This window comes from Aspergillus japonicus, assembly GCF_003184785.1.
Source record: "Aspergillus japonicus CBS 114.51 unplaced genomic scaffold BO86scaffold_17, whole genome shotgun sequence".
Lineage (NCBI taxonomy): Eukaryota > Fungi > Ascomycota > Eurotiomycetes > Eurotiales > Aspergillaceae > Aspergillus > Aspergillus japonicus.
In genome coordinates this window covers 1-22,353 of record NW_020291654.1, presented here as the reverse complement: position 1 = coordinate 22,353, position 22,353 = coordinate 1, and the positions used below count along the sequence as shown (strand labels likewise).

Here is a 22,353-nt window from a genome sequence, read left to right as displayed (position 1 = left end):
CTTGTATTCATCTCACACACACCCTGTGACCCCAGATCTTCAGAGGGGGTCAGATGAAAGCAACGCCCCCTTCCTTGCAAGCCGTAGCGGTTCAGGGCAATGAGACGCGTCTCACAAGACCGATTGCTTCACCAAGAGGCCAACGGATTGCGGCGACCATCATGTTTACGAGAACATCTTTGTCGTTGGGTATTCCGATCACCTCGGTGGACATATACTTCTGGACTTTTGTTTCCGGTCTACGGGGCTCGGGAACATGTCGGTGCTCGTGCGGACCTTTCTGCCAACACGGCAGTGATTAGTTCAGCTGGATCAATGAGCTCATTGAAATACCAAGGCAGCTTGCAGCCCTGCAAGCAGGCTGCGACGGTCGATTGGAAGTAGCTCTGCACTGCCTTCGAGTCACTGGTGGGAAATGGCGGCATTTATGCAAGATGACTGCGGCGGTTAATGCAGGCAGGGGGTCGGTGTGGCGCAGTGTGGCGCATGCAGTCCTGTATGGAAGTGAGAAGAACACGAAAAGGCCCCTGGTGCAGCACCATAGCTCAAAACTTATATACACGTGAGAAGGAGATCAATGACGTAGTTGGTACATCTAGAGAGAGAAGTAGTAGATACAGATCTGTCGAACACGAATATGAAAGGGAGTAGACACAAAGAGCAAGAAGTAATGCGGCGATCAAGACGAAGATTGTATCCGTAGGCTATCGCAAGACAGGCCATATTGCTCAATAGCTTCTATCCTCCACTGTGTATAGACAAGGATTAAAACATTGCTATACCAAGCAGTATAGCAGCCTTGATACATTCACTATAGCTGGAAGCCCCTGGTGTGGCTGTGCAGTAATCCCCAGGCAGTTTGCCGCCGGCGCTACGGCATAGTACACTTGCATCTGCGGTCCGCTGCGACTTCCGACGGGAGAACCAGTACTTCTCATCCAATCGATGGCAGTGCCTCTCATATAGAATTCCGGAAAGTCGACTCATCCATGAAAGAAGGCGCGTACTTGTGGTTTGAGCGGCTTTAAGAATTGGAAGTGGCGTGCCCAGTTGAGTATAGCGGGCCAGCCTCGTGGAATTCACAGCCGCAGGTAGACGCTTGACTCTGGAAGCCCTAATAGGACTAACATACCCACGTCATGAGAACGTGGATGATATAAAGGTGGTGGTGGTTAGTAGGCAGGTCAAAATATGATGAAAGAGTGAGGTTCACAACCACGAAATCTATCACTCAACCATTATCCCTTCTTTGTCCGTCCATTGCTACAAAGTATCATCACCATCACCGCGCATCCATCCCGCGAGCATTCTAAATCCCTCTTCATCCCCAACGACAAAGGTAACACACACCAGGGAAAGGAATCTCATCCAACGATGGACACAATCCCCAGCTCCGAACAACGCGCCATCTTCCTAGCGTGTCGCGCGATCTTCAGCGGCACGAACGCCAACATCCGCAAGACGAAGACCATCCGGGCGCATCTGGAAAGCCACCACAGCGCACTGCAAGCTCTCATTCCCAACTACGACATCTGGCGGGTCCTGCCTCTGGTCAAATATTTCTTGGAAAAGGGCCTGTTCCAGTCAAGCAGTAAACCCCAGTTGCAGTTTCCCGGTCTCCTTGAGCCGTGCTCCGTGCGGCAGACGCAGCATGCGGCACTTGAACAAGAAGCATCGCAGTCCAATGAGCGGGCTCTCCAGGAGCTCGCAGAGACGTACGAGGCAGAGCAGTGTAAAGAGGAAGAGAAGGACGAGGAAGGGAAAGGCGGTTTGGCACTCCCATCTGAGCCTGCCATGGCCTCAATACCAGCAGCTGCCAGCGCCGTTGAAGTGGAACCGCACGTGTGGGGAAATGGATCAGGTACTGCCCACGATACCCTCCCTACTTGTCTCGACTCTTCCACTGACCAGAACTCGATGTCTACAGACCAGACCCTATCCCCCGAGCGACCGCCTGCCGCGCTCTTCCCGCTATACCTGCCCTACCACGCCCAGCATCACATCCTAACGACCGTCCAACAAGTCCTGGAGGAATGCATCTTCGACTTCTGCCAACGATATCTACCAGACGAGCTCACAATCCGGGGCTGGGACTGCGCGCAGGCGGTCGAACTGAGCAAGTGGACGCGGCTTCTCGGCCGATGGGCGTCCCGACTACCCGACGGCACGCTGCGTCCGACGGACCTCGAGCTGGAGACGATGCTTGCAACCGTGGTCAAGATCCGGCACACTGCAGTGCATCGCCTCCCTACGACGGCACAGGGGGTCTGTGACCTCGTGGCCGTCGCAGGGAAACTGGCCACGACGCTCGGCGACGCGCTGCTGAGCGCGCAGCTGGGTGATCTGCACCGCGACCTACAGGAGAAGATCACAATCCTGGAGTCTGACAAGAGTCTGCTGGAAGCGAATCTGGCCTGTCAGCTGGATTACATACAGGCAGAGCGCGATCGGTTGGATCGAGAGGAGAAGGCGATCCGGGCGAAGACGATCCAGAATGACGGCGAGAATAAGCGCATGGTCGGCCTGCTGGTGGCACGGTCGGTTGAGCAGATCTTTAAGGTCTGGGCAGATGAGTCTGGGGCTGAGGGGGCTTTCTCGTCAGGGTATGCAGCGGCTGAGAATAGACGCTTTTTTGAGTGGGGGTTGAGCTTGCTTCGAGGTAGAATCGTTGGTGGAGGCTTAGGCCTGGGCCTTAGGGTGCTTGGTGTCATATGGTGCTTTTTACTGTTGGCGTTCGGAATTTGGATTTGGTATAGGGCTTTCATGGACTGAAACTTCCCAGGTCGGATAGGAGACGAATAGGTCAACCGATTGGCTGGCGGTGGAGAGGTCCTAGGGTCGCAAGTTATTGTTTCTCTACATTTGTATGTTAGGAGCGATTGAGGTCGCATTTCTGAGTAAACCCTCCAGGTTTTCCGTTTCACTATGCTGGGGAAGTTAAAGTGGTCCCTACTCCACGGAGAAGGGTTGGTGAGAAGAAATGACGTAGGGTGTCCTGTATGCGAATCAAACCTCTGCCTGCAGTCCACGTCGGAGGGACAAATTAGCATGGCTGGACATATATTATCTAGAGTTTAGATGAAATCCTTCCACCCAAGGAGAGAATCATCTTGGGTAACGAGCTTTCAAGCTTTACATGAGAAAAACAACTACATGCGATAGACCTTCGTCGTGAAAGCAAATACAGAGTATAAACAAAGACAAAATGGGTCACATAGAACTTTTGGAATTCATAGAATGTGATTTACGATACTTCTAACAGGCAATCGTACAACATTGTTGGATGATGTGAGTGGCAATGGATCCAAACCACAGAAACGACCATTACCAGATTCACCCGAAGTAACACCGGAGTGCCTCAATCACAACGCCGCCATCGCCGTACTCAATTCCCCGACATCCTCACCCCGCCAGCGCTTGCCTGCAAAACAGTGACCCGCCTTGCAGCCCTCGCACAGCTCCTCATCGTGGGGAGCTTTAGGAGCGCCCCCGTAGGCGGGCGGGGTCACCTGGACGCCATGCCATTTCTTGAGGCGGTAGGCGACGCGCTCGGCGTAGGAGGATGCGTTGAGGAACGGCCGGCTGAGGGCATTGCAGCCCCGACAGCGCTGGTGGTAGACGCGCGCGTTGTACTTGCCGTCCGGGTACATGCGGATCCGGATGGCGACGGCCTTGCTCGACCACCCGGCCGCCTCGCAGGTGCGGTTGTGGCAGACGAAGCGGCCCATGATGGTCGTGTCGTAGTCCCTGAGCTTGCCGGCGTCGGTATCCTGCGCATGGAAGGTCAGGTAAGCGAGGCCCGCGTCCGCGAGGAGCTGTTGCACTCGCTCGTGGAGCGCGGGGTACGTGGACCATTGTCTGGGGGCCTGATACTTCTTGCCTGGCTGGCGCTTGTTGGGGGACTGGTCCTTCTTTGGGGACTGGTCCTTCTTGGAAGGCTGATCCTGCTTCGAGGGAGGCATGATGTCTGTGTGTGTCTGACGGTGCTCGGGGAAAGACGGATAGGGCTTGCAGGTGTAGTGCAGAGGTCTAGAGCCGATGCGAACGTGGATCACAGGCTCCTCTTGCTGGGGTGAGAATCAAACTTCAAACACACACGAGGTTCTTGAGACGGTGGGTTGTGCTGTAGAAGGATATCACAGATCCGAAGAGCCTATTGGTCTATTTATACCATGCTGATGCCCTTGCCCCTACCAAGCAAAGACAAAGAAATTGTACCCAGGCGGCGATTTGCGCGGGGCGCACAATGAGAGAGAAAGCAAATCAAGTTGCAACAGAAGAAAACGCCCAGTAGTCATTGTACTGATGAAAGGAATGCGCATGCGTCGGTGGAATCAGAGTCAGGTAGGATCGATCGGCTTAGAAGAAAGGGTCAACTTTATAGACAAGCCCTTGTTCCTTTGATCTCGGCGAGATGCTTAGACTGGGCGCCCGCCACATTGTCCTCGGTAATAAACTCCGCTCTATACCCCAGGCTTCAAAGGTTGGGCCCACAGTAGCAATGATCCTCAATCCACACGGGTAGTCTCGGGTGAAGGTTGTGCTATTCGGAGCTGTCCATTGCCTGTTTTGAAATATTCCCCGATAGTATCTATGCTAAGGGCAAAGGCAAAGACAGCCTGCTGGTATCGTCTTTCTTACGCCTAAAGGTCATACTGTTGGTCCATCAATAATCGAGCCCCAGGTTCAAGTAGAAAAGCGGCATTATATTTTCTCAGACACATGCAGGATGACCAGCCTAATTAAAGCGACCGTCAGGAGAGGAGATCGGTTGGATGCAGAAAGAGATAGATAGTATACAAAAATGCAAGAGAGAGAAAGATACCCAAGCAACTCCAGCCAGCGCATCCCTAAATCGGAGTAGATGATTCCGCCAATTTAAGCTCTATATTCCGGCGGAAACGACTTGCCATCAACCTTGTTGATCTTCAGGATCTCTGGGTCAAAGTCTTTTAGGAGCCGCACCTAAGGAGGCTGTGGTTGGTCCCACCTATGCAACAAGTAAACAAGGTTGAACTTCCTACTTACATTGACAGCCGTGATCGGTTCACCTTCCATCGGAGGTGGCCAGATGAAGCAACTGCTGCCGCATTCGCTGCAGAACTGGTGCGTCGCCTTGCGGTCGCCAAAGCGATACTCCTTGAGCACCTCGGCGCCTTGGTCGATAAAGAAGTCCTTCTGGAACGGGTACACGAGTAGATACCCGTTCTTCGAGCAGATGGAGCAGTTGCAGCTGGCAGTCGGGTACTCGGGTAGTGGCGGCGATAGGACGAAGTGGAACTGCACCGCGCCGCAGTGGCAGTTGCCGGCATGGGAGCTGGTCTCGCCGGTCGGGGTGGGTGGGAAGGTCATGATTGAAATTCTGGAGAATCAGCCAAACAATTATAAAGAAGGAGGAACGATGTAGACAGTCAAAGTATCTCGTGGGCAGAGGGAGGTCAAGTAGCCTTACTGAATTACGCAAATGCGGGGCTGCGCCAAGCATGCCTGCTTATCCTCGGAGCTTTTCAAAGTCAGGTGCGTCAGGGTCTCGACTTTTATCAACTATGGAGCTGTAATACAGAAGGTTTAATCCAGATGTAATGCCACCTATCCATGTTGCGACCGTATTCAAGCGTTCTACTGTCCTATAATAGCAGCTGTGGCTGAGTTTGAACATACCCTGGGTCTATCACAGATTTGTCTAAAACTAACCTCCCTAGCCAGCTAACTTACACCTAAGTGAAATAACTTGAAAGATTGCTAGAAAAACCACAATTGTAAGACGACATGATTTGTTTAAAAGACCCAACTTGTGGAGATGCTCTTTGATACCGACATACACTGCAGAGATGTCAGGTATGGTTTGTAGGTTTTTGCCTTCAATCACTACGTGAATCTCTTGGCAAGTTGTAGTTTAGCTGGCCAGGGAGCGTACACCCCTCTCACAACTGCTGATAGATCTTTATTCTCCGTACATAGACAGATTTAGATCATTCTGACACGGATAATTAGGGACCATGAGTCACAAGTGGGCCTACCGCAAGCCCACCCCGAAAATAGCTTGGCAAATCCTTCAATCCCTTAAAGCTTTGCATCTCTGCTTCTCCACGCCATAACCCCTACGACACCAATCTTACTGCAAGATGGCTCACCAAGCCCACAGCATCAGCTGGAACACCCTCGCCCAGAATCTCCACCATCGATCGGCCCCAGCGTCCCCAGACAGCGCTCAGCTCGTCTCGGATCTGTACTTCCGGTTCCGGCCCGCCCAGGGGAAGGAGATCGGCTACTTTGCCGAGTCCTTCGCCCGCGCCATCGAAGAGCACACCCGCACCGAACGGCGGAAATACCCCGCGCAGTATAGTCCGATCCAGCCGGATGATTTAGTTTTGGATGATCGCCTCGCGGAAAGACTCCGGCCCTTGGCGTACCGATGGTGCACGGCCTACCAGGACCGCAAGTGGCCGTACGGGACGACTGTCAAGGCGGAGAGCCCTAAGCTGTGTTTGCATCGGGACTACACCGGTCACAGCAACAGCCGAAGGAGCAGTATGAGCAGCAGCAGCAGCAGCAGCAGCAGTAGTATCAGCAATAGCGGCAGCAGTAGCCCCGACAGGCGCGAGGATCATTGCGGATGCCCGTTACCGTACCGCGAGCGAATGGGATCGGCCTTTCTGCGCCGCTACCGACGCAACGACTGCTACAAATTTATGGATGTCAACGCTGGGGCCTTCTACAACATGCAGGTGGTGAGCAGCCTCATGCTCCTCGGAGAGATGGACCCTGTGCTGCGGCTGGCCGCCACGCCGGACAACGACCTGGCGGAGTGGATGGAGATGTACGAATGTTATTGCATGGTACGCACACCGCACAACACCCCTTCCCCAACAAGAAAAAACAGGGCAACAGTCAAAACCCAGTACCAATGCAAGACTACAGACCCCCGACCGCGGCTGGGACCAGCTCTTCGCCGGCGCGCTACAGATGTACCTGACCCTCAACATCCTGCACAGCATCCCCTCCCTCTGGGACCCGGCCTCGCGCCAAGCCGCCAACAAGAAACGGTCCGACGAATACCGCAACACGCGGATCTACCAGCGCACGCTGCGGCGGTGGACCTTCGAGGGCTCCTCGAACGAGGTCGCCCAGCACCTGCACCGGCGTTTCTTCGGCCTCGACGGCCATTTCCACTGGCAGACACAGGTCACGCGCTACCGCCGGGAGCCGGGCTTCCTGGCGCTGCTGGAGGCCACCAGCGAGGTCCGGGGCGCGAGGCTGGGGTGGTTGAACGATTCGACCCGCCCCAGCGAGACGGCTGCCGCGGCCCCTACGCTCATTCTGACCAACCGGACCTTCCCCTACGGCCAGGTGCCGTTCGAGGTGTTTCTAAACTGCGGGAAGAAGGCGGTCTATCGACCGCAGTTGACGGACGTCGCGCGCGTGGAGGGTTATCTGCGAGTGCGCGGGGGTCTCCCGCAGGAGTTGGTCGAGTATATCACGGCGCTGGCGGAGTACAATAGCCAACATGCGCGGCGACTGCCGGTTCCGCACGATCCGCTGCACCGCGCGAACCGCGCGGAGTTGCGCGACTACCTCACGCGATGCTGGCAGGTGATGGTGCGGTGCAACATGCTGGCGCAGGAGGTGGGGCGGAAGATCGATTGGGTCGCGCAGGTGGTCGAGACTTTGGATAGGCTGGTGGCTAAGCCGCCTGGGAAGAAGCTGTTCAAGCGCGAGCTGATGGGCGAGTACTGGGAGGTGACCCTGGCGGGCGGGAGCGGAGAGTTGCCGCATCGGTTTCGGACGTACGATAGGTATGTTTAGGGCGGGGCCTGGATCAATGCCTCCAGCAGAGGGGGAATGAGTCTTTTTTACCTCTTTTTGTCACGCTTGTTTTTCACGGAATTGAATGCATGGATTCTGATTTTCGAATCAGTCGGAATAGAGACAGTATGTCCATTGGATCTCCAGCAACATAATCTCTGCCTCCTCCCTGCCTATTGTTCCCTGGAATCAACAGCGTAGCGTCTTCCAGACTACGCGATAGGATTCGACCCCCCCGCCGTCCATGATCAGGCATTTAGTGATCTAGACCGGTTCGATCATGCATTCTTGGCTCGAATAGCTCTCGCTGCCGCTCGTCGGTGAGTGCGGCCAGCCCAGGGGTCGAGCCGCGTCGGCGAAGGGATTCGAGGTGATGAGAGAGGCCGGGTTGATGAGCAAGCAGATTTAACCGGTGTGGAAGCAGCTGGCGACCGGCCTTCCTCAAAGGATGGGGACGTCGCCCGCCAAGGAATGTCAAACAAAAAGGGCGAATTGACCAGTTCAATTGAATTGGTCGACGAGTAAGAAGCAGTCCGTCCGTGCCACCGGGTGGGGAGGTAGTGATGGTTGAGCTGATGGGAAAGTCCCCGCTCCAGACTCATTAAGGATTGTTTCAGCATCGATCAAATGGAATGAAAGCGCATATCAACATGAGGATTCCGGATTATTCTAAGCCAACTCGGCCCGCTGAATCTGCCCATCTTGCTTCGCGCCATCTTCCAGCTCCGCTCGTTGGAGACCCGGACTGATTTTGTTCCTGCGGGATCGGTCCACTGGATACCATCCGAGCCCTGGTCATAACCCTCATGCTCGCGGAGATACTCTATCAGTTTGGAATGAGACAGCGAGTTGAAATCCCAGACAACGAACTTCAACTCGCCGCCCGCGTCGGAGGTCCGAATACGGGCATGGAGATTGTTCAGGGGCTGTTTTTCGTGCTGTTGCTGCTCTCGTTCTTCTTCTTGTTGTTGCTTCTTTTTCTGCGACCGTGTTTGTGGTCGCGTCGTAGCCACCTCCTGAATGGAGGCGATGGCATCACCCTCCGAATCCACTGAGCAGGATACAGTCCCCGCTCTTCTTGGGGTCTGCTGTCTTCCCCAGCGCTTGTTCTGCTGTCCTGTTCGTCGGGTAGTGGAGGTATCCGAATCGGTCGTATTAATAGCATCGATGCCCGCATCTGATGAGTATGCGACAGGGACCGCTCTTCTGGTGGTGCTCTCTTCTCTTCTCCGACGCTTGCTCCGCTTCTGGAGTCCCCGATGTCGGGCAATGGGAGTATCGAAGTCTGATGGATCGGCATCGGACGCCGACTCCGATGAGGATGACACAGACCCCGCTCGTCTTCTACCCCGTTCTCCTCTCTGGTGCCTGTTTCGTCGTCGCCGTCTTCGTCGGGCGGTCGAAGACTCCGAATCCGATGAATCGGCGGTCTCGGTCTCCGAGTCCAACCCGCGTAACGCCTTCCTCCGCTTGGCTCGGAGTATCCCCCGGGTGTAGGCGGTTCGGACTCTGTATGGATACCGCATCAGGTAGTCCAAGCAGTGCTCGACATCGTCGCGGTAGCCCCGCCGCACAAACCGGGGCATCGCGTGGATGCGGGCGACCAGTTCCTCGCGCAGCTGCTGGCGCAGTCCCGGGGTCTTCATCGCCAGCTGGAACAGGCCACTCCGCTTCAAGACAAGGAGGAGGAGGTCTTTGAGCCGCGCCCAGTCCGTTTTATTCCCTCCTGGCAGCGCCTCGTCGAAATCCTCCATGTTCGGTGTCTTGCCCATGTCTTGCGATGACCTGGAGTGAGTGAGCGAAAGGATTTGCGAGGGAGGACTCCGGTCTGAGGTTGTCACGGATGTATGAATATAGCTGGATCGCAATATAAGATAGCTGGATAGAAGGAGATTCGTGCTGCGGGATTCTTCGTTCTTCGTGGGCTTGTTGTGTATTTCGATGGGGGCTGTCGAGGTCCCGGCCACGCAACCCCTGAGGAAGACGCGTTTGCCCGCCACAAAGCAAATGTGCAGGGATTGGAATTGAGATAATGGAGCACCGTTTATCCTTGAAGTCGACGAATGGTGGTACGACTAGTGGTTTGGAACTATCATCGGCGATCCGAGGAACTCCACCTCCCGCTTCCTAGCTGTGATCAGGATACAAGTACAGCACATACTTCCGTGGATTCGATGCTAGACTCCTTGTCGAGGTGCGGTACATCGTTTGCAGGCATGATGCTAGCGCCCGCGGCGGACTTATTTATTATCCTCATCCCGCAGGATAGCTGCAGACGGCAAGCTACTCGTGCCGATTAGGGTGCCATATTTCCACGGCATTTCGCAGATTATTGCCCAGACGGGGGATTTATTCTAGCACCAGACACGTCGACGTTTTCGTGTAGAAATGTGGTCGATGATGTGTTCAGGCTGAATGACGCAGATGTCCATGTCTTGCCAATCTGCCAGTCTTTAACGATAAACGAGATGGAGCTGATTTGGGGAGAGATATTTAGTGCTTATGTCCTTGCTGACGCTGAGCTAAGCTTCGGGTCTTTTACATGATAACTGAGGGGTAACCCCCACTCCCACCCCCATTCCGACCCCGGCCCCCAGTGTTGATGTGCAGTTCTTTTGATTCGCTACTCATACGTGGGGGCCGATTGCTGCAGGACTCAGAGCTGGTTTCTAATCTTTCAGGGGGGGGTTGACAACCTGACAAGCAGCTTGATCCGCTATTCAAAGGACAATCACGCAAACAGAAAAGGACTGTTCCTAGACAGGAATATCACTCTCTAGACTCCTGTGCGCCAGCTTGCCTATCAGAATATGCTCCGTCGAGTGGGTGGAGGGCTCCTCCGAGACACGAGCCGCACTCGACTGCGTGTCCCGAAACTGGAACTGGAGGAGTCGGTGATGGCCCGAGTCGACTGCCTGTTTCACCTTGGGCCCTTTCCCGAACAAGTGTCGGTTGCGCGAGGTGATGTAGAGCTGCCGGAAAGATGCGGCGCAGGCGACCATCACGGCTGTCATTTGCCATGGAAAGCCAGATGTCAGTCAGGGGAAGCAGTACCTCATCACAACGAAATGACGTACCCGTTCCCATCTCGATACAGGACCAGAAGTAGACCCACGAGATGTCCATCGTCTGCGCGTAGTCGATGCCCACGGCCACCCGCACAATGGCGACCGCCATAATCACCACCGTCGCGAAAAAGAAGGCGAGCAGGACCATCTTCTGGCGTAGCGGAAGCTGGGAGTTCCAGAGGACGAATACCGGAACGGAAAGAACTGCGCCCGAGATTAAATCACCAGTCCAGCGCCGAGGGGGAAGTGATGGAAACTGACTGAGGGCATCCGTCACGATATCGCCGGCGCAGCTGCCATAGATGATCTGATTGTCATGATGTACACGGTCGATGGAGCCACAGTGCGCTGCAGGGTGCGAAGGTCAACCGGTGCAGGAGGGGACCCTGAGGATTGGAACTCACTCATGGTGTAGGCGGTGCTGTTGATGGTGCAGCGGTAATCGATGATTCCGATGCAGATAATCCACCACGCGATCGTGATGCCAAAGACGATCCACCACCACACGCGGTGGATCCGGATCTTGGTGCCTAGAGTGTAGAAGAAGGTCAAGAAGGACAGCTTCACCAACCACAGTCCGGAGTAGAACAAGACCAGCCAGGCGACCAAGTATCCTTGCAGATGCGTATACGCATCCAGGAACTCGAGGGTCGGCAGTGTCTTGCCACTGAACACGGGCGCATAATGATACAAGGCCGGCCCCTCGACCTGCCACATCACCGTCGTTGCCAGCATCATCGCCCAGGCCAGCCCGACAAGAGCATCGTCAAGGAAAAGCCTGCGGTAGGTCAAGAGACGGACGTAGAGACGGAAAAGGATAGAGCAAAAACAGAGAGCAGTAAAGGTCCAGAGAGTAGCGATAAATGCGTCAAAAGAGATATGGGTGCCTTGAGGGCCCAGGGCTAATCCGGACATGACCGTTGTGGGGAGATGTGGATAAAACTGAAGGACTGTGCTACTGGTGCTGGCAAAATGCCAAGGAGGTCAGGATTTATAAGACTCCGTACCTGCGAGGCACCGCCCGAGGCACTGCCCGAGAAGAAACCAGGTCCAGCATTGTGGTGTGCTGACTGCATTAGGATGCATGGTGACATGCAAGGCTGAGCAGTAGCGCAGCATTCTTGCCAAGATGTGCTCACGCTGTCCGTGTCTGGCAATTCGTACCATCAGCCAATTGGGATGCCTTGTGTTCCAACATTCTTTCAGACACCTAACTCATCTGTCTGATTGTCCGTGGGATTGTGGAGGAGAAAAATCGATCTTCATATTAGTAACCAGTATGGGTATTCGGATATAGGATCTAAGCTTATCCATTTATAACTTAAAGTCGAGGCCCGACAAACATAAAAGTATTCCTAGGAACCAATCCTCATACTAATCCCAGAGAAATTAATGACTAATAATATATATAACTGTCCTTTTTCTCAGATAGCAAATGCAAATAGCCCTCCTATGATCCATGCTTATTTTTCCCTCCAATCTTTTCCGCACATCCTATTCACGACAGTATAGGGACCTGATCATAAAGCCCAGTTGATCGGGTAGCTCAGCCATTGAGCATGGGGCTACGAAAATTAATCAAAACCTCCACCCTGTACTACATTTTCATGTTGAATAGCCTGCTAGCTTTTACACACCTTTTCGGGAGTAAATACTCTGGCTCTCCTAGGTATATAAACACGGTCTATTTCAATTTCATCTGTGAGGTTAACCGCTTACTATTCCTTCTGTATTCGCAAACACGTGCGTTCGATTCTCTGCCATAGTGGTACTCGGCCCGCCAGCACCAGCTCAGGCGTGCCTACCCCGCACCTGGACACTACACGATACTCACATCGTACTCGAAGATTTAGCATGAGCTTCCGCAAGTCCTCTGAGCCTGGAGAACTACAATCCATCCTTCATTCACTTACGTTAGCGTTATGGCCGATCGATATCATCCCAGTCTGAGCTAGCTGCACTGGTTCCAATTTTGTCTGCACGCGTTCTTAAACCTTGGTAGCAAGCCTCATTGTCCTTAAGGTATGATGGACGATCATAGTGAGACCTAATACCCTCCATGGGTTTACAAGCTTGTATACTAGGATCAGACCAGGAGTAGAACGAACCAGAGGTTTTTAAAGCTTATTAAGCTGGGCGATCTTTTCTCCCTCAGGCGTTTTGTCCCGCTTGACCCCAGAATCTCAATTGATCCCGCTATCATCTTTTCTGAACCACCTTGTCTGCTAAGACTTACACTATCTGGCCCTGTATCTATGATGAAGTGGTATCGTGGTAACGTGGTAAGGAGATTGGGTGGAATCGTGGAATCGGTCCTGTCCGGGCGGGGCGGACGGGTCTTGCCGCTCGCCTCTGCTTTTCTGCACTTGCCTTGCTTCCAAAGGAATACCCTAACAACCTACCTGGTCTAATCATGGAATACTTGTCAGATGCACATACTGGCACTGACGGGACCTTTAAATGCCAGATCCAACGAACTACAATCCAACATAAAAACTCATTCCACAAAACCCGACCCGTGCAAAGAGAGCCCTGCAGTTGCCCGGCCACATTAGCCAGATAAGCCCACTCCATTGAGTGAGCCCCTCACCCGCCCAACTGTTTCTGCAGGGGACGCGGCTGAGGGACTATACTCCTTAGCAGCTAGCGGAGGGAAAATCCATCTAATACGATGGCTCCACGACTGAAAATAAGCTAGCGGGACAGCTTAGCGCTTATTGTTCCTCATCAATAGTGGGGCCCGTATACGAGGTATTCCGCCTCAGCTGTAGCGGTCTCGATGGCGCGATGTGATTTCGACGGCGATTGGTAATGTGAGCTTAGCAATCGTGGACATCGCTTCTACGTCGAATTTCTCGGGTTCGCTGGGGAGGGATGAGGGGTATATAATGAGCGCATGCGCCCGGGCTGGCGGTGCATCCATAATTCCTCCAAACCACAATTACGAGGGCAAGCAGAATTCCGAATGCGCGTGTCGTGGGCCCAGGTGTTCGCCCTCAGCTCCCTTGTGGGATCGAGCCAGGGCAGTCCCGTGCGAGCGCGAACTGCATGGCAGGTGCATCCGTTTCACGTCGACCTGTCGGCGAAGGTGCCGCGCATGCTGGAGCAGATCCGCAGCACGAAGCTGCCCGCGCAGCCGGTGTACGTCAACACCGGCAATGCGCAGGGGATCACCTTGCACGATCTGAAATCCTTCCAGCAGGAATGGCTCACGGATTTTGACTGGAAGACCGAGCAGAAGAATATCAACAAGTAAGTGCACCAGGCCGATTCTTGGTCAATGCTAATTGCTGGCAGATTCAACCAGTACACCACCACCATCGAAGACCTAACCATCCACTTTGTCCACGAGAAGGCAAATGCCTCCGATGCCATCCCGCTGCTACTCCTGCACGGCTGGCCCGGCTCGTTCCTGGAGTTCGCCCCCATCATCGACGAGCTGACCGCTCAAGCGACCACCGCAACCGGCAGGAAGGTCGCCTTCGACGTGATCGTGCCCTCCCTGCCCGGGTTCGCCTTCTCCTCGGTGCCCCCGGTGAACTGGACCATCGCCGACACGGCGCGGGTCTTCAACACCTTGCTCACCCAGGTCCTGCACTACGAGACCTACGCGGTGTTCGGGACGGACTGGGGCGCCGGCATCGCCTACAACCTGTACGACCAGTACAACTCGACCGTCCGCGCGGGCCACCTGGCGTTCCTACCATTCTTCCCGTTGACCCCGGCGGCGCTGGCGGCGCAGAACATCACGCTGGACGCGCTGGAAGCCTTCGAGGAGGCGGAAACCATGGAGTGGAACAACTCGGGCGAGGGGTATTTCAACGAGCAGACCACAAAGGTATGCCTCCTATGCATTTCGCCTCCCGCATCTCCGCATGCCGCAAACCCGGGACCCAAGAGCTAAGCTAACATCACAACCCATGAAGCCCAACACAATCGGCCTCGCCCTCCAAGATAACCCCATCGGCCAACTCGCCTGGATCGGCGAGAAATTCCTCAACTGTAAGTCAGCCCCTCCCCCTTCGCACCCACCCTTTCCGTATCTCCAATGGCCAATCTAACAACCGAGAAGGGTCCGACCCCAACGCCGGAACCAGCCCCTCGGTGCTCACCCACAACGAGATCCTGCGACACGTCTCGCTCTACTACCTCACCGAAACCTTCGCCTCGTCCGTGGTCATCTACGCGCAGAACCCCAACGGCTTCAGCACGGTCTACAGCAAGGCGCACACCGACGCGCCGCTGCTGTTTAGCGCGTTCAAGTACAATGTGGGATTCTGGCCGCCGGCGCTGGTGGCGCAGACGGGGAATTTGGTGTTGTATCGCAGTAGGTTCTTTCCTCCGAGAAAATGATGTGAGGGGTGTGGGGCTGCTTAGTATGGGTGCTAACGGGCGTGGTTGTAGATCATCAGCGCGGGGGCCATTTCCCTGGGCTGGATAATCCCGTGGCGTTGGTGGGGGATTTGCGGGAGATTGGGAGTTATTGGGAATGAGGCTGGATCTAGGGGAGGGGGGGAGGAGTTCGGGATGTTGAATATGATGTATTACCATGCGAGGGGTGCGGTTCGATCTATCGTTGAAGGATATGACATTAGGGAGCTCTATAAACAGTTGCATCGTGTTAGATCGGGGTTTTTGATCAATTAGACACCCTGTCAGGACAGCAGGCCGTGAGCGTGCAAGAGGCCATGGGCATAGGCAAGCATTGACCCTGACCCTCGTAGAATTAATCAGCGTGCGTGGCTCCCACCCAACCACCGAAGCGGTTTAGTCCAGTATATCATCTTCCGAGATACAAACCCTCAAACTCGAACATCCGACGCACTCCACGGCGGCACACAGAAATACACCACCCCATGCCCCACCGCAGCAGCGAGCGCAGCAACCTACAGCACACGCACAGCATCAGCACCACATCCAATCTGCAAAGTAAAAGCACAACTCACCCAATGGATCCAATGATACCCCGGAAACCCTGTAGCGACATACACCCCCAGACACCTCGCGGGATTCAGCCCTACCGAAGAAAACAGGTTAGCCCTAACGACCCACATTCAAAACCCAAAGAACAACCAACTCCCAACACTGTGCACCGAGGACAGAAAGACAAAAAAAGCGAAAGAAAGAAACTGGGGGGGGGAAGAAACGCACCAGCACCCCCGAACCCCTCCCGCGAAAACGCCGACGCCCAACTAACCGTGCCGAGCGCCATGCCCACGAGAAACGGCGACAGCGCGGCGCCGAACAGCCGCCCCTGGCGGGGATCCAGTCCGACCCCGAACGACCAGAACACCAGCAGCAGACAGAACACGAACTCGAGGAGGAAAGCCTCGCGCACGGGGACCAGGGACGTGTTGACGGCGCACCCGCCCACCGCGAAATCGCGGGACCCGTAGCCGGCGCGCAGCATCAGGCCGGCGAGGGTGCCGCCCAGGGTCTGCGCGGCCAGGTAGATGACGGCGCGCGGGAGGGTGATCAGTCGCGCGAAGAAGGTGGCCAGCGTGATGGTCGGGTTGAGGTGGCTGCCGGTCACGTTGGAGAAGGTGAAGATGCACAGGGTGAGGGTGAGCCAGTTGATCAGGCTGCCGATTGTTGGGCCGAGGAAGGTGGCTGTTGCGTAGACGCCGGCGGGTGTTGTGCTGGTGCTGGTGCTGGTGTTGCTGCTGGGCTTGATGGAGGCCCAGGCTGTTATGAAGACGTTGAGCATTGTTCCTGCACAGGACGGTTAGTTGGAGGGGTTGGTTATGAGACGGGGGAATCTGGCAGGCTGCAGACCAACGCATTCGATGAAGCCGAACTTCCACAGATCGAACTCCCCGAACCCCCCGGGTTTCAACCCTTCCTTGATGCTCATCATCGGGGCCGCGTCGGGCACCCGCTTCAACAGGGCCGCATTGTCCGGGTCGTGTCGGTCCACCACCAGCGTCTGGTTGCCTCCGATCCGCCCCGTGAAGGGCTGGATCGTCGGCTTGGCTTCTGTCGGGTCCATTGTCTGCTGGCGGCTGGGATCGGTCTGAGTGGGAGTCGTGTCGACGTGCGGCAGCCGGGGGCGTCTCCGCGGGGATGACAGCGGCCAGTCTAACTTATAATGCGATTTTCCAACGCCCCTGTTCGAAGCTCTCAAGCCGACGCTTCCACCTCGTACAAGCTTTGATTGCAACCCACGGAGAATATATTGGCGCTAAGCCTCTTTCGGATGCTATACGAGATGGGGGTCCAGTGGGTGCTTTCTGACCGCCTACTGTAAGTAGCCGGGCCAAGCCTGTTTTGGCTGTGTGCGGCGGGTTATGCCGGCAGTATCCGGAATTGGTAAATGGTATCGAGGCGGTCAATATTCAGAGCTGTCAGTTCGATACCTCAACTCTGAGCAGGTGCAGCGCAGTCGATGTTCAGCAAATAGAAAATTGCAGCCTTAGCCTATCTAGTCTGCCTTCTCGACGTCCACGGTGTTGTTGGAAGCCGCTCACAAATTGTAGGTGCTGGAAATCTGGTCAGAGCCTCCGGGAGATCATGGCTGAACATATAACGGCTTTCGCAAGAAGGTATCTCGACCAACCCGCGATGTGTATGAATATACTATACGACAATGCTATCCCAAATTTAGGTTCGAGCTAGCCAGACACTATATTATATCATGGCAGTCCTCCATAACCAGCTTCGGAAACTCCTCTTCCTGCAAAAAATTGCACGATTCTAAGCATGAAGGCGGGCTGATGGAAGCCGAAGAATCCGGCCGGATGTAGTCGTGCCCTCGGAAAGCGGTGACGATGCTCTCAAGGAGACTGCTTTTCTAAGGGTTACATGCTTTTGAGCCCGAATGTAGGATATAGCTATGCTTGTATTTGCTCCATCGCCTGTTTCCTCGTAGTGTATCTCTCACAGTAACCAGAGTCGGTCCAAAGATTAGCTCCAAACCAATTATATACAGGCTAGCAGTTTTAATGAGTTGGAGCACCACGAAAGCAGAATTCAACAAGGGAGACTGTAACAGAACAGCAAACACTGCAATTCCTGCAGGTGAAAAAGAAACTGCGCTGTTCTCTACTCTTTCATCCCCTCCATAAACCGATTCTTGAGATGACCACAAATCCTCCTTCTGGCTTGGCATCAGCGTTCGACTTTCAGCCTTCTGGTCAATAGACCACAGGTAAAATGGGCCCAACTGTGCATGCAGAATGACAAAAGACAACTGGATATCATTGAATAATCATTATTCTCCAACTACCACGGATGAACATCTCCTGGTGCTACTCATTCTAAGAAGTACCCTTAGCCCCTCCCGACGTCCTTCTCAAGCTAATAACAGAAATACCCCGGCCCAATCTGAGGCTTAACCCCACAAGTCCGCGAACAACACATCCCTGGATCATTGATATTACAAATCTTGTCCGTCGCCACGCAGGTCTCGGGACACGACACCTTGATATCCGGGAGGTCGCCCACCAGGGGTACCTTGTAAGTCGTGGGGTTGGTCCCCCCGCTGGTCCCTGTCCAGGTGGCGGCGGAGTGGTCGGTTTTTGGCTGGGCGTCCAGCTGGATCGTCTGGCCGCGCTGAGCGAGGAAGGTCTTCGAGGTATCATCCTCCAAGGTGAAGGAGCTCTTGGGTAGATCCCAGGGGAACTTCACATGCACTGAGCAGCCTGAGTTGGTCAGGGTGATCTTCTCGCAGAGCAGGTTGGTGGCGGCGCTGAGCACTCCGGTGGTGGGGAGTCCGGCGCAGAGGTCGCGGGCTTGATGGGGCATCCCTGCGACCAGTCCGGCGGTGGGGAGGAATGCAACAAAGTGTGAGGCTTTCATTGTGGATGGAGATAATATTTGGATAGGGGAGTTCTCTGGGACAGTGCGGGCTCTTGGTGAGTGACTTGTTTCTACAGATGAGAGTGTGCAGAGCAGGCATTTATAGTCAATGACCAAGGTGTTATGATTGGCCAAGCTGTGCAGCATTCATTCTCAGGTCGGATGAGATATCAAGACCGGCGTCTAGACCCTGCATGATCGGTGGTATCTTGTTTATCTGCGATTAGGTTTGCTCTTCTGATGGATCACCATCCTAAAGTTTCGAACATTCGATGGGTATCCCGTAGCCCCGACCCACACCCGCTCCCGCTCCCCGTATCCCTTCCGTTTGCAGCCTGCAGTGGCAATTAGAGTACTCGTCAGACCAAAGCTTAATTCAAATTTCCTACTCGTCGTGCACTGCCCACTCTTTCGGGTCCGGTGACTGGACAGTTTACGGAATCCGTCAAGCCAAGAAAGTGGACAGATGCACGGACGTCAGAGGATAGATACTCGAAGATGATGCTTCCACTGGGTGGCTCGGGAACCCTCGACTAGTCTGACCACTATCCAAGACGCCTCGGAAGAATGGAACAAAGGACAATTCCAATGTCTGTAGTGGAAACAAAGCGACGGAAACAGACTTAGGCCCAGCGATTTCTCCGCGATAAGGGATCATGTTGAAGTCCCCACATGTATACAGTTGGTTTAGACGTCGATAGGAGAGCTTAACATGAACCCCAAACTCGAGGAGCAGGTGGCATTCTGCGAGGGCTACCACAAGTACTATGCAGTACAAATGCTTCTCGAAACCCAGGTTCTGATGAGACACATAGCATCTTTCGAGCAGAATGAAAAGCTACCCAGGGCCACACTCACTCGTCGGGGACGAACCTGTTCGAATCCCAGTGATTCCGACCAGGTCATGACCCTTCGCAATTTCTGACCAATTCTGGGAGTCACTAGTCGAAAGGATATCCTTCTCTGTCTATGGAGTCAAGTGAGCCGGTCAGCGTAGGAAGAAAGTGTGCGATTCATATCCTGAACGTCCGCAGCCAATGCCAACCACGGCGACTTCGGGAGAGCCGCCCAAAGAGACAAATATAAAGATCGGACGATCCTGAGAATTCCAGACTTCGAGTTGAGCGTGCGCCGCATTATCCTAGAGGCCGCAGTCGATTCGTGTATGTCGGCAGTGTGACGTAGCCATGTATTAGCGACCCAATCCACGAAGTCAACGGCAGCCTTGCAGTCCTCGGCCCTGCATGCAACACCCAGAGTATGCGTGAGATCACACCGTGCCCACAAGTAATGTAGTCTGGTCCAGGGGTCCAAGCGACACCGCCAAGCTGGCTGCATGACCGCCACGCTCGTATTCGTCCCTAATTGCAACAATCCCGACAAATTCATGGAAGGAACAAATGCAAGGGCCATTCACGGAAAGAACACATCAAAAGCAGGCAGCTTCGCCCTACCCTTAAACTTAAAGTAATATCGACTCTCCTCCATCTCGCGACCACATCTGCGACAAAATGGGCACCGCATTCTCCTCTGGCAGCACCCCCCACCCCCCAAGCGGGGCAGCGGGGGCGGGAGCGGGGGAGAACGAGCTGACCATCACCGGCCTGGGCACCGAATGGCCGTCGCAGATTGTCACTTCCGACGACTTCCGCCAATACCTCCTCCGCCATTATCCCGCAGATGCAGCATGGTAGGTACCTACCTCCCATCCCTGCCCTCACAAACTCCCCCCTAACCCGATACCAGGGTCCAAACGCTCCTCAAAGTCCACTCCCGCAGCGGCATCGCCTCGCGCGCACTCATCGGCTGCAACCACAACCCCGAGTGGTACGACCCCGCCAGCCAGGCCACCCCGCCCACCGCGCAACAAGTCTCCTCGGAATTCCACCGCCACGGCGTCCCGCTCGCCGCCCGCGCCGCCCGTAAAGCCCTAGCCGACAGCCACCTCCCCGCGTCGGCCATCACGCACACCGTCGCCGTGACCGTCACCAACGCGGGCGCCCCGGGCTACGACCAGGCCGTGTTCCGGGAGGTGGGCATTTCTGCGGCGGCGGAACGCGTGTTGCTCAGCGGGGTCGGCTGCGCGGGGGGCCTTGCCGCCCTGCGGGTGGGGAGCTCGCTCGCGCGGGCGGCCACGGCACAGCAAAACCCCGCGCGGGTGTTGGTGCTCGCGTGCGAGGTGTGCAGTATCCATCTCGCGGCGGAGTTGCATTCTACGGCTGCGCAGCTAGGTTTGGCGGGAGAGGAGATCAGTATCGGTCCGGTGTTGTTTGGCGATGGCGCTGCGGCGCTGGTGCTGTGTAATGCCCTTGCGCTTACGGGGGCCATTCCGAGGCGGTTTGCGGTGCTGGATTATCGGACGCGGATTACCCCGGACACGCTTGAGGCGATGTCCTACCGCACTACGGAGTATGGCTTCCAGCTGACGCTGTCGCGGGAGGTGCCGGAGCTTGCGGTTGCGTCCTTGCGGGGGTTGTTTGGGGAGTTGATGTGGGCGAATGGGATGAGGTCGGTAGCGCCGGGGGAGTTGGAGTGGGCGCTTCATCCGGGCGGGTTGACGGTTCTGCGGGGCGCGCAGCTGGCGCTGGGGTTGTCGGATGAGGCGATTCGGGCGAGTCGCGAGGTGTATGAATCGAGGGGGAATAGCTCGAGTGTGGCGGTGTTGGCGGTGTTGGATCGGTTGAGGGGGTGGGAGGGGCAGGGCACGAGGAAGGAAGTGGTGGCGGTCAGTTTTGGGCCCGGGTTGACGACGGAGATGGTTTTGTTGAGGCGGTTGTAGCTCTCTTGCGGGTATTGTTACCTGTGGGTTGGGGATATATCTTTATACGGAACGAGAATATATCCTTCTGGTGGGTGGTATTACCTATGATGACTAGAATATAAGACATGGCTATCTTTGCTGCCCTGGATATAGACTGTGTTAAGTCATTACGAGGAACTCGGGCCGCCGAGCTCAGAGCAATGCAGTTAGGCCTTACATATCATCTAGAGCATCAACACGTCTCTACCGATGGTCGCATCAACTGACTCTCAACACCTACAGACAACACGCACACCCATTGCATCGCTCATCACCCCTCCGCCCCCATCTCCTCATCCCCACGTCCCACCCTCTTCCCCCTTCCCCTCCACCTCCCCTTACACCCCCCAACTAACCGCCTAACCCACGCCCCCACAACCCCCAAAGGCCGTACAACCTTCCTCACCCCGACACCAACCCACCCCAACCCCCAGGCAACATATCGATCCGGCACGAACTTCAACACCGCCGCCCAGGGGATACACACCACCGCGAAACCCAAACAATACCCCCACTGCGCGCCGCTCAGCCGCGTCACACCGAACGCCTCGCCCCCGACAAAGATGATCAGGATCTGCCCGCCCACCATCAGCACGTTGATGACCATGAACCACGCATTCTTGAGGATCCCCTGGAAGATGTTGAGCCGGTTGTCCAGCCGGCGGCAGTTGAACTCGTTGAAGATCTGCATCCACACGAAGGTGTTGAAGATGATCGTGTCGAGGAGGACGCGGTCGTCGTTGTTGCTGTGCGCGTCCAGGCCGAAGATCCGGTCGCCGGCGAAGTACAGCGTGAAGCAGAGGGCGAGTTTGTAGATGGATTGGCCGAGCATCAGTTTCCACATTGTGGTCGTGAAGAGGGGTGCGTGGCGGGGCGTGGGGG

General features: G+C 55.3%; 11 protein-coding genes across 11 annotated transcripts; 4 read left to right on the top strand and 7 right to left on the bottom strand.

Annotated features, from left to right (window-relative positions):
* Positions 1-1,210: 1,210 nt before the first annotated feature.
* Positions 1,211-2,696, top strand: BO86DRAFT_408973 (uncharacterized protein; the record flags this gene model as incomplete). Its single annotated transcript, XM_025674381.1, has 3 exons — positions 1,211-1,861; positions 1,928-2,603; positions 2,684-2,696. The coding sequence occupies exons 1-3, from the start codon at positions 1,375-1,377 to the stop codon at positions 2,694-2,696; spliced, it is 1,176 nt and encodes a 391-aa protein (XP_025528708.1). The 5' UTR covers positions 1,211-1,374.
* A 666-nt stretch (positions 2,697-3,362) lies between these two features.
* BO86DRAFT_310608 (3CxxC-type zinc finger protein) lies at positions 3,363-3,962 on the bottom strand (the record flags this gene model as incomplete). The annotated part of the gene is made up of 1 exon (XM_025667872.1): positions 3,363-3,962. The coding sequence occupies one exon, from the start codon at positions 3,960-3,962 to the stop codon at positions 3,363-3,365; it is 600 nt and encodes a 199-aa protein (XP_025528707.1).
* Positions 3,963-4,698: 736 nt separating this feature from the next.
* Positions 4,699-5,417, bottom strand: BO86DRAFT_388346 (GFA family protein). The gene is made up of 2 exons (XM_025671832.1): positions 5,029-5,417; positions 4,699-4,965 (listed from the first exon to the last, which is right to left on the bottom strand). Exons 1-2 carry the CDS (start codon positions 5,350-5,352, stop codon positions 4,879-4,881), a joined length of 411 nt encoding a protein of 136 aa, XP_025528706.1. The 5' UTR covers positions 5,353-5,417; the 3' UTR covers positions 4,699-4,878.
* Positions 5,418-6,119: 702 nt separating this feature from the next.
* On the top strand, positions 6,120-7,866 carry BO86DRAFT_388345 (uncharacterized protein). The gene is made up of 2 exons (XM_025671831.1): positions 6,120-6,839; positions 6,922-7,866. Exons 1-2 carry the CDS (start codon positions 6,126-6,128, stop codon positions 7,804-7,806), a joined length of 1,599 nt encoding a protein of 532 aa, XP_025528705.1. The 5' UTR covers positions 6,120-6,125; the 3' UTR covers positions 7,807-7,866.
* Positions 7,867-8,429: 563 nt separating this feature from the next.
* Positions 8,430-10,024, bottom strand: BO86DRAFT_398506 (uncharacterized protein; the record flags this gene model as incomplete). The annotated part of the gene is made up of 2 exons (XM_025673561.1): positions 8,430-9,881; positions 9,968-10,024. The coding sequence occupies 2 exons, from the start codon at positions 10,022-10,024 to the stop codon at positions 8,430-8,432; spliced, it is 1,509 nt and encodes a 502-aa protein (XP_025528704.1).
* Positions 10,025-10,402: 378 nt separating this feature from the next.
* Positions 10,403-11,822, bottom strand: BO86DRAFT_388344 (uncharacterized protein). Its single transcript, XM_025671830.1, has 4 exons — positions 11,279-11,822; positions 11,136-11,222; positions 10,884-11,078; positions 10,403-10,813 (listed from the first exon to the last, which is right to left on the bottom strand). Exons 1-4 carry the CDS (start codon positions 11,787-11,789, stop codon positions 10,563-10,565), a joined length of 1,044 nt encoding a protein of 347 aa, XP_025528703.1. The 5' UTR covers positions 11,790-11,822; the 3' UTR covers positions 10,403-10,562.
* A 2,017-nt stretch (positions 11,823-13,839) lies between these two features.
* On the top strand, positions 13,840-15,367 carry BO86DRAFT_427605 (epoxide hydrolase family protein; the record flags this gene model as incomplete). The annotated part of the gene is made up of 5 exons (XM_025675556.1): positions 13,840-14,126; positions 14,172-14,712; positions 14,801-14,876; positions 14,947-15,201; positions 15,279-15,367. The coding sequence occupies 5 exons, from the start codon at positions 13,840-13,842 to the stop codon at positions 15,365-15,367; spliced, it is 1,248 nt and encodes a 415-aa protein (XP_025528702.1).
* A 179-nt stretch (positions 15,368-15,546) lies between these two features.
* On the bottom strand, positions 15,547-16,863 carry BO86DRAFT_408969 (MIP transporter; the record flags this gene model as incomplete). The annotated part of the gene is made up of 4 exons (XM_025674380.1): positions 15,547-15,760; positions 15,821-15,891; positions 16,026-16,586; positions 16,650-16,863. The coding sequence occupies 4 exons, from the start codon at positions 16,861-16,863 to the stop codon at positions 15,677-15,679; spliced, it is 930 nt and encodes a 309-aa protein (XP_025528701.1). The 3' UTR covers positions 15,547-15,676.
* A 1,307-nt stretch (positions 16,864-18,170) lies between these two features.
* Positions 18,171-18,671, bottom strand: BO86DRAFT_398502 (uncharacterized protein; the record flags this gene model as incomplete). The annotated part of the gene is made up of 1 exon (XM_025673560.1): positions 18,171-18,671. One exon carries the CDS (start codon positions 18,669-18,671, stop codon positions 18,171-18,173), a length of 501 nt encoding a protein of 166 aa, XP_025528700.1.
* Positions 18,672-20,182: 1,511 nt separating this feature from the next.
* Positions 20,183-21,450, top strand: BO86DRAFT_427590 (thiolase-like protein; the record flags this gene model as incomplete). The annotated part of the gene is made up of 2 exons (XM_025675555.1): positions 20,183-20,361; positions 20,418-21,450. 2 exons carry the CDS (start codon positions 20,183-20,185, stop codon positions 21,448-21,450), a joined length of 1,212 nt encoding a protein of 403 aa, XP_025528699.1.
* Positions 21,451-21,645: 195 nt separating this feature from the next.
* BO86DRAFT_398500 (calcium ATPase) lies at positions 21,646-22,315 on the bottom strand (the record flags this gene model as incomplete). Its single annotated transcript, XM_025673559.1, has 2 exons — positions 21,646-21,675; positions 21,866-22,315. The coding sequence occupies 2 exons, from the start codon at positions 22,313-22,315 to the stop codon at positions 21,646-21,648; spliced, it is 480 nt and encodes a 159-aa protein (XP_025528698.1).
* Between the last annotated feature and the right edge of the window lie 38 nt (positions 22,316-22,353).

Excerpts from the sequence above, each read along its gene's own strand:
- BO86DRAFT_388345 (XM_025671831.1), top strand. The coding sequence starts at position 6,126 with ATGGCTCACCAAGCCCACAGCATCAGCTGGAACACCCTCGCCCAGAAT. Across the intron at positions 6,840-6,921 it reads TGTACGAATGTTATTGCATG|ACCCCCGACCGCGGCTGGGA; the intron begins GTACGCACACCG and ends GCAAGACTACAG.
- BO86DRAFT_388346 (XM_025671832.1), bottom strand. The coding sequence starts at position 5,352 with ATGACCTTCCCACCCACCCCGACCGGCGAGACCAGCTCCCATGCCGGC. Across the intron at positions 4,966-5,028 it reads AACCGATCACGGCTGTCAAT|GTGCGGCTCCTAAAAGACTT; the intron begins GTAAGTAGGAAG and ends CAGCCTCCTTAG.
- BO86DRAFT_388344 (XM_025671830.1), bottom strand. The coding sequence starts at position 11,789 with ATGTCCGGATTAGCCCTGGGCCCTCAAGGCACCCATATCTCTTTTGAC. Across the intron at positions 11,223-11,278 it reads CAGCACCGCCTACACCATGA|CGCACTGTGGCTCCATCGAC; the intron begins GTGAGTTCCAAT and ends CGCACCCTGCAG. Across the intron at positions 11,079-11,135 it reads TATCGTGACGGATGCCCTCA|TTCTTTCCGTTCCGGTATTC; the intron begins GTCAGTTTCCAT and ends TCTCGGGCGCAG.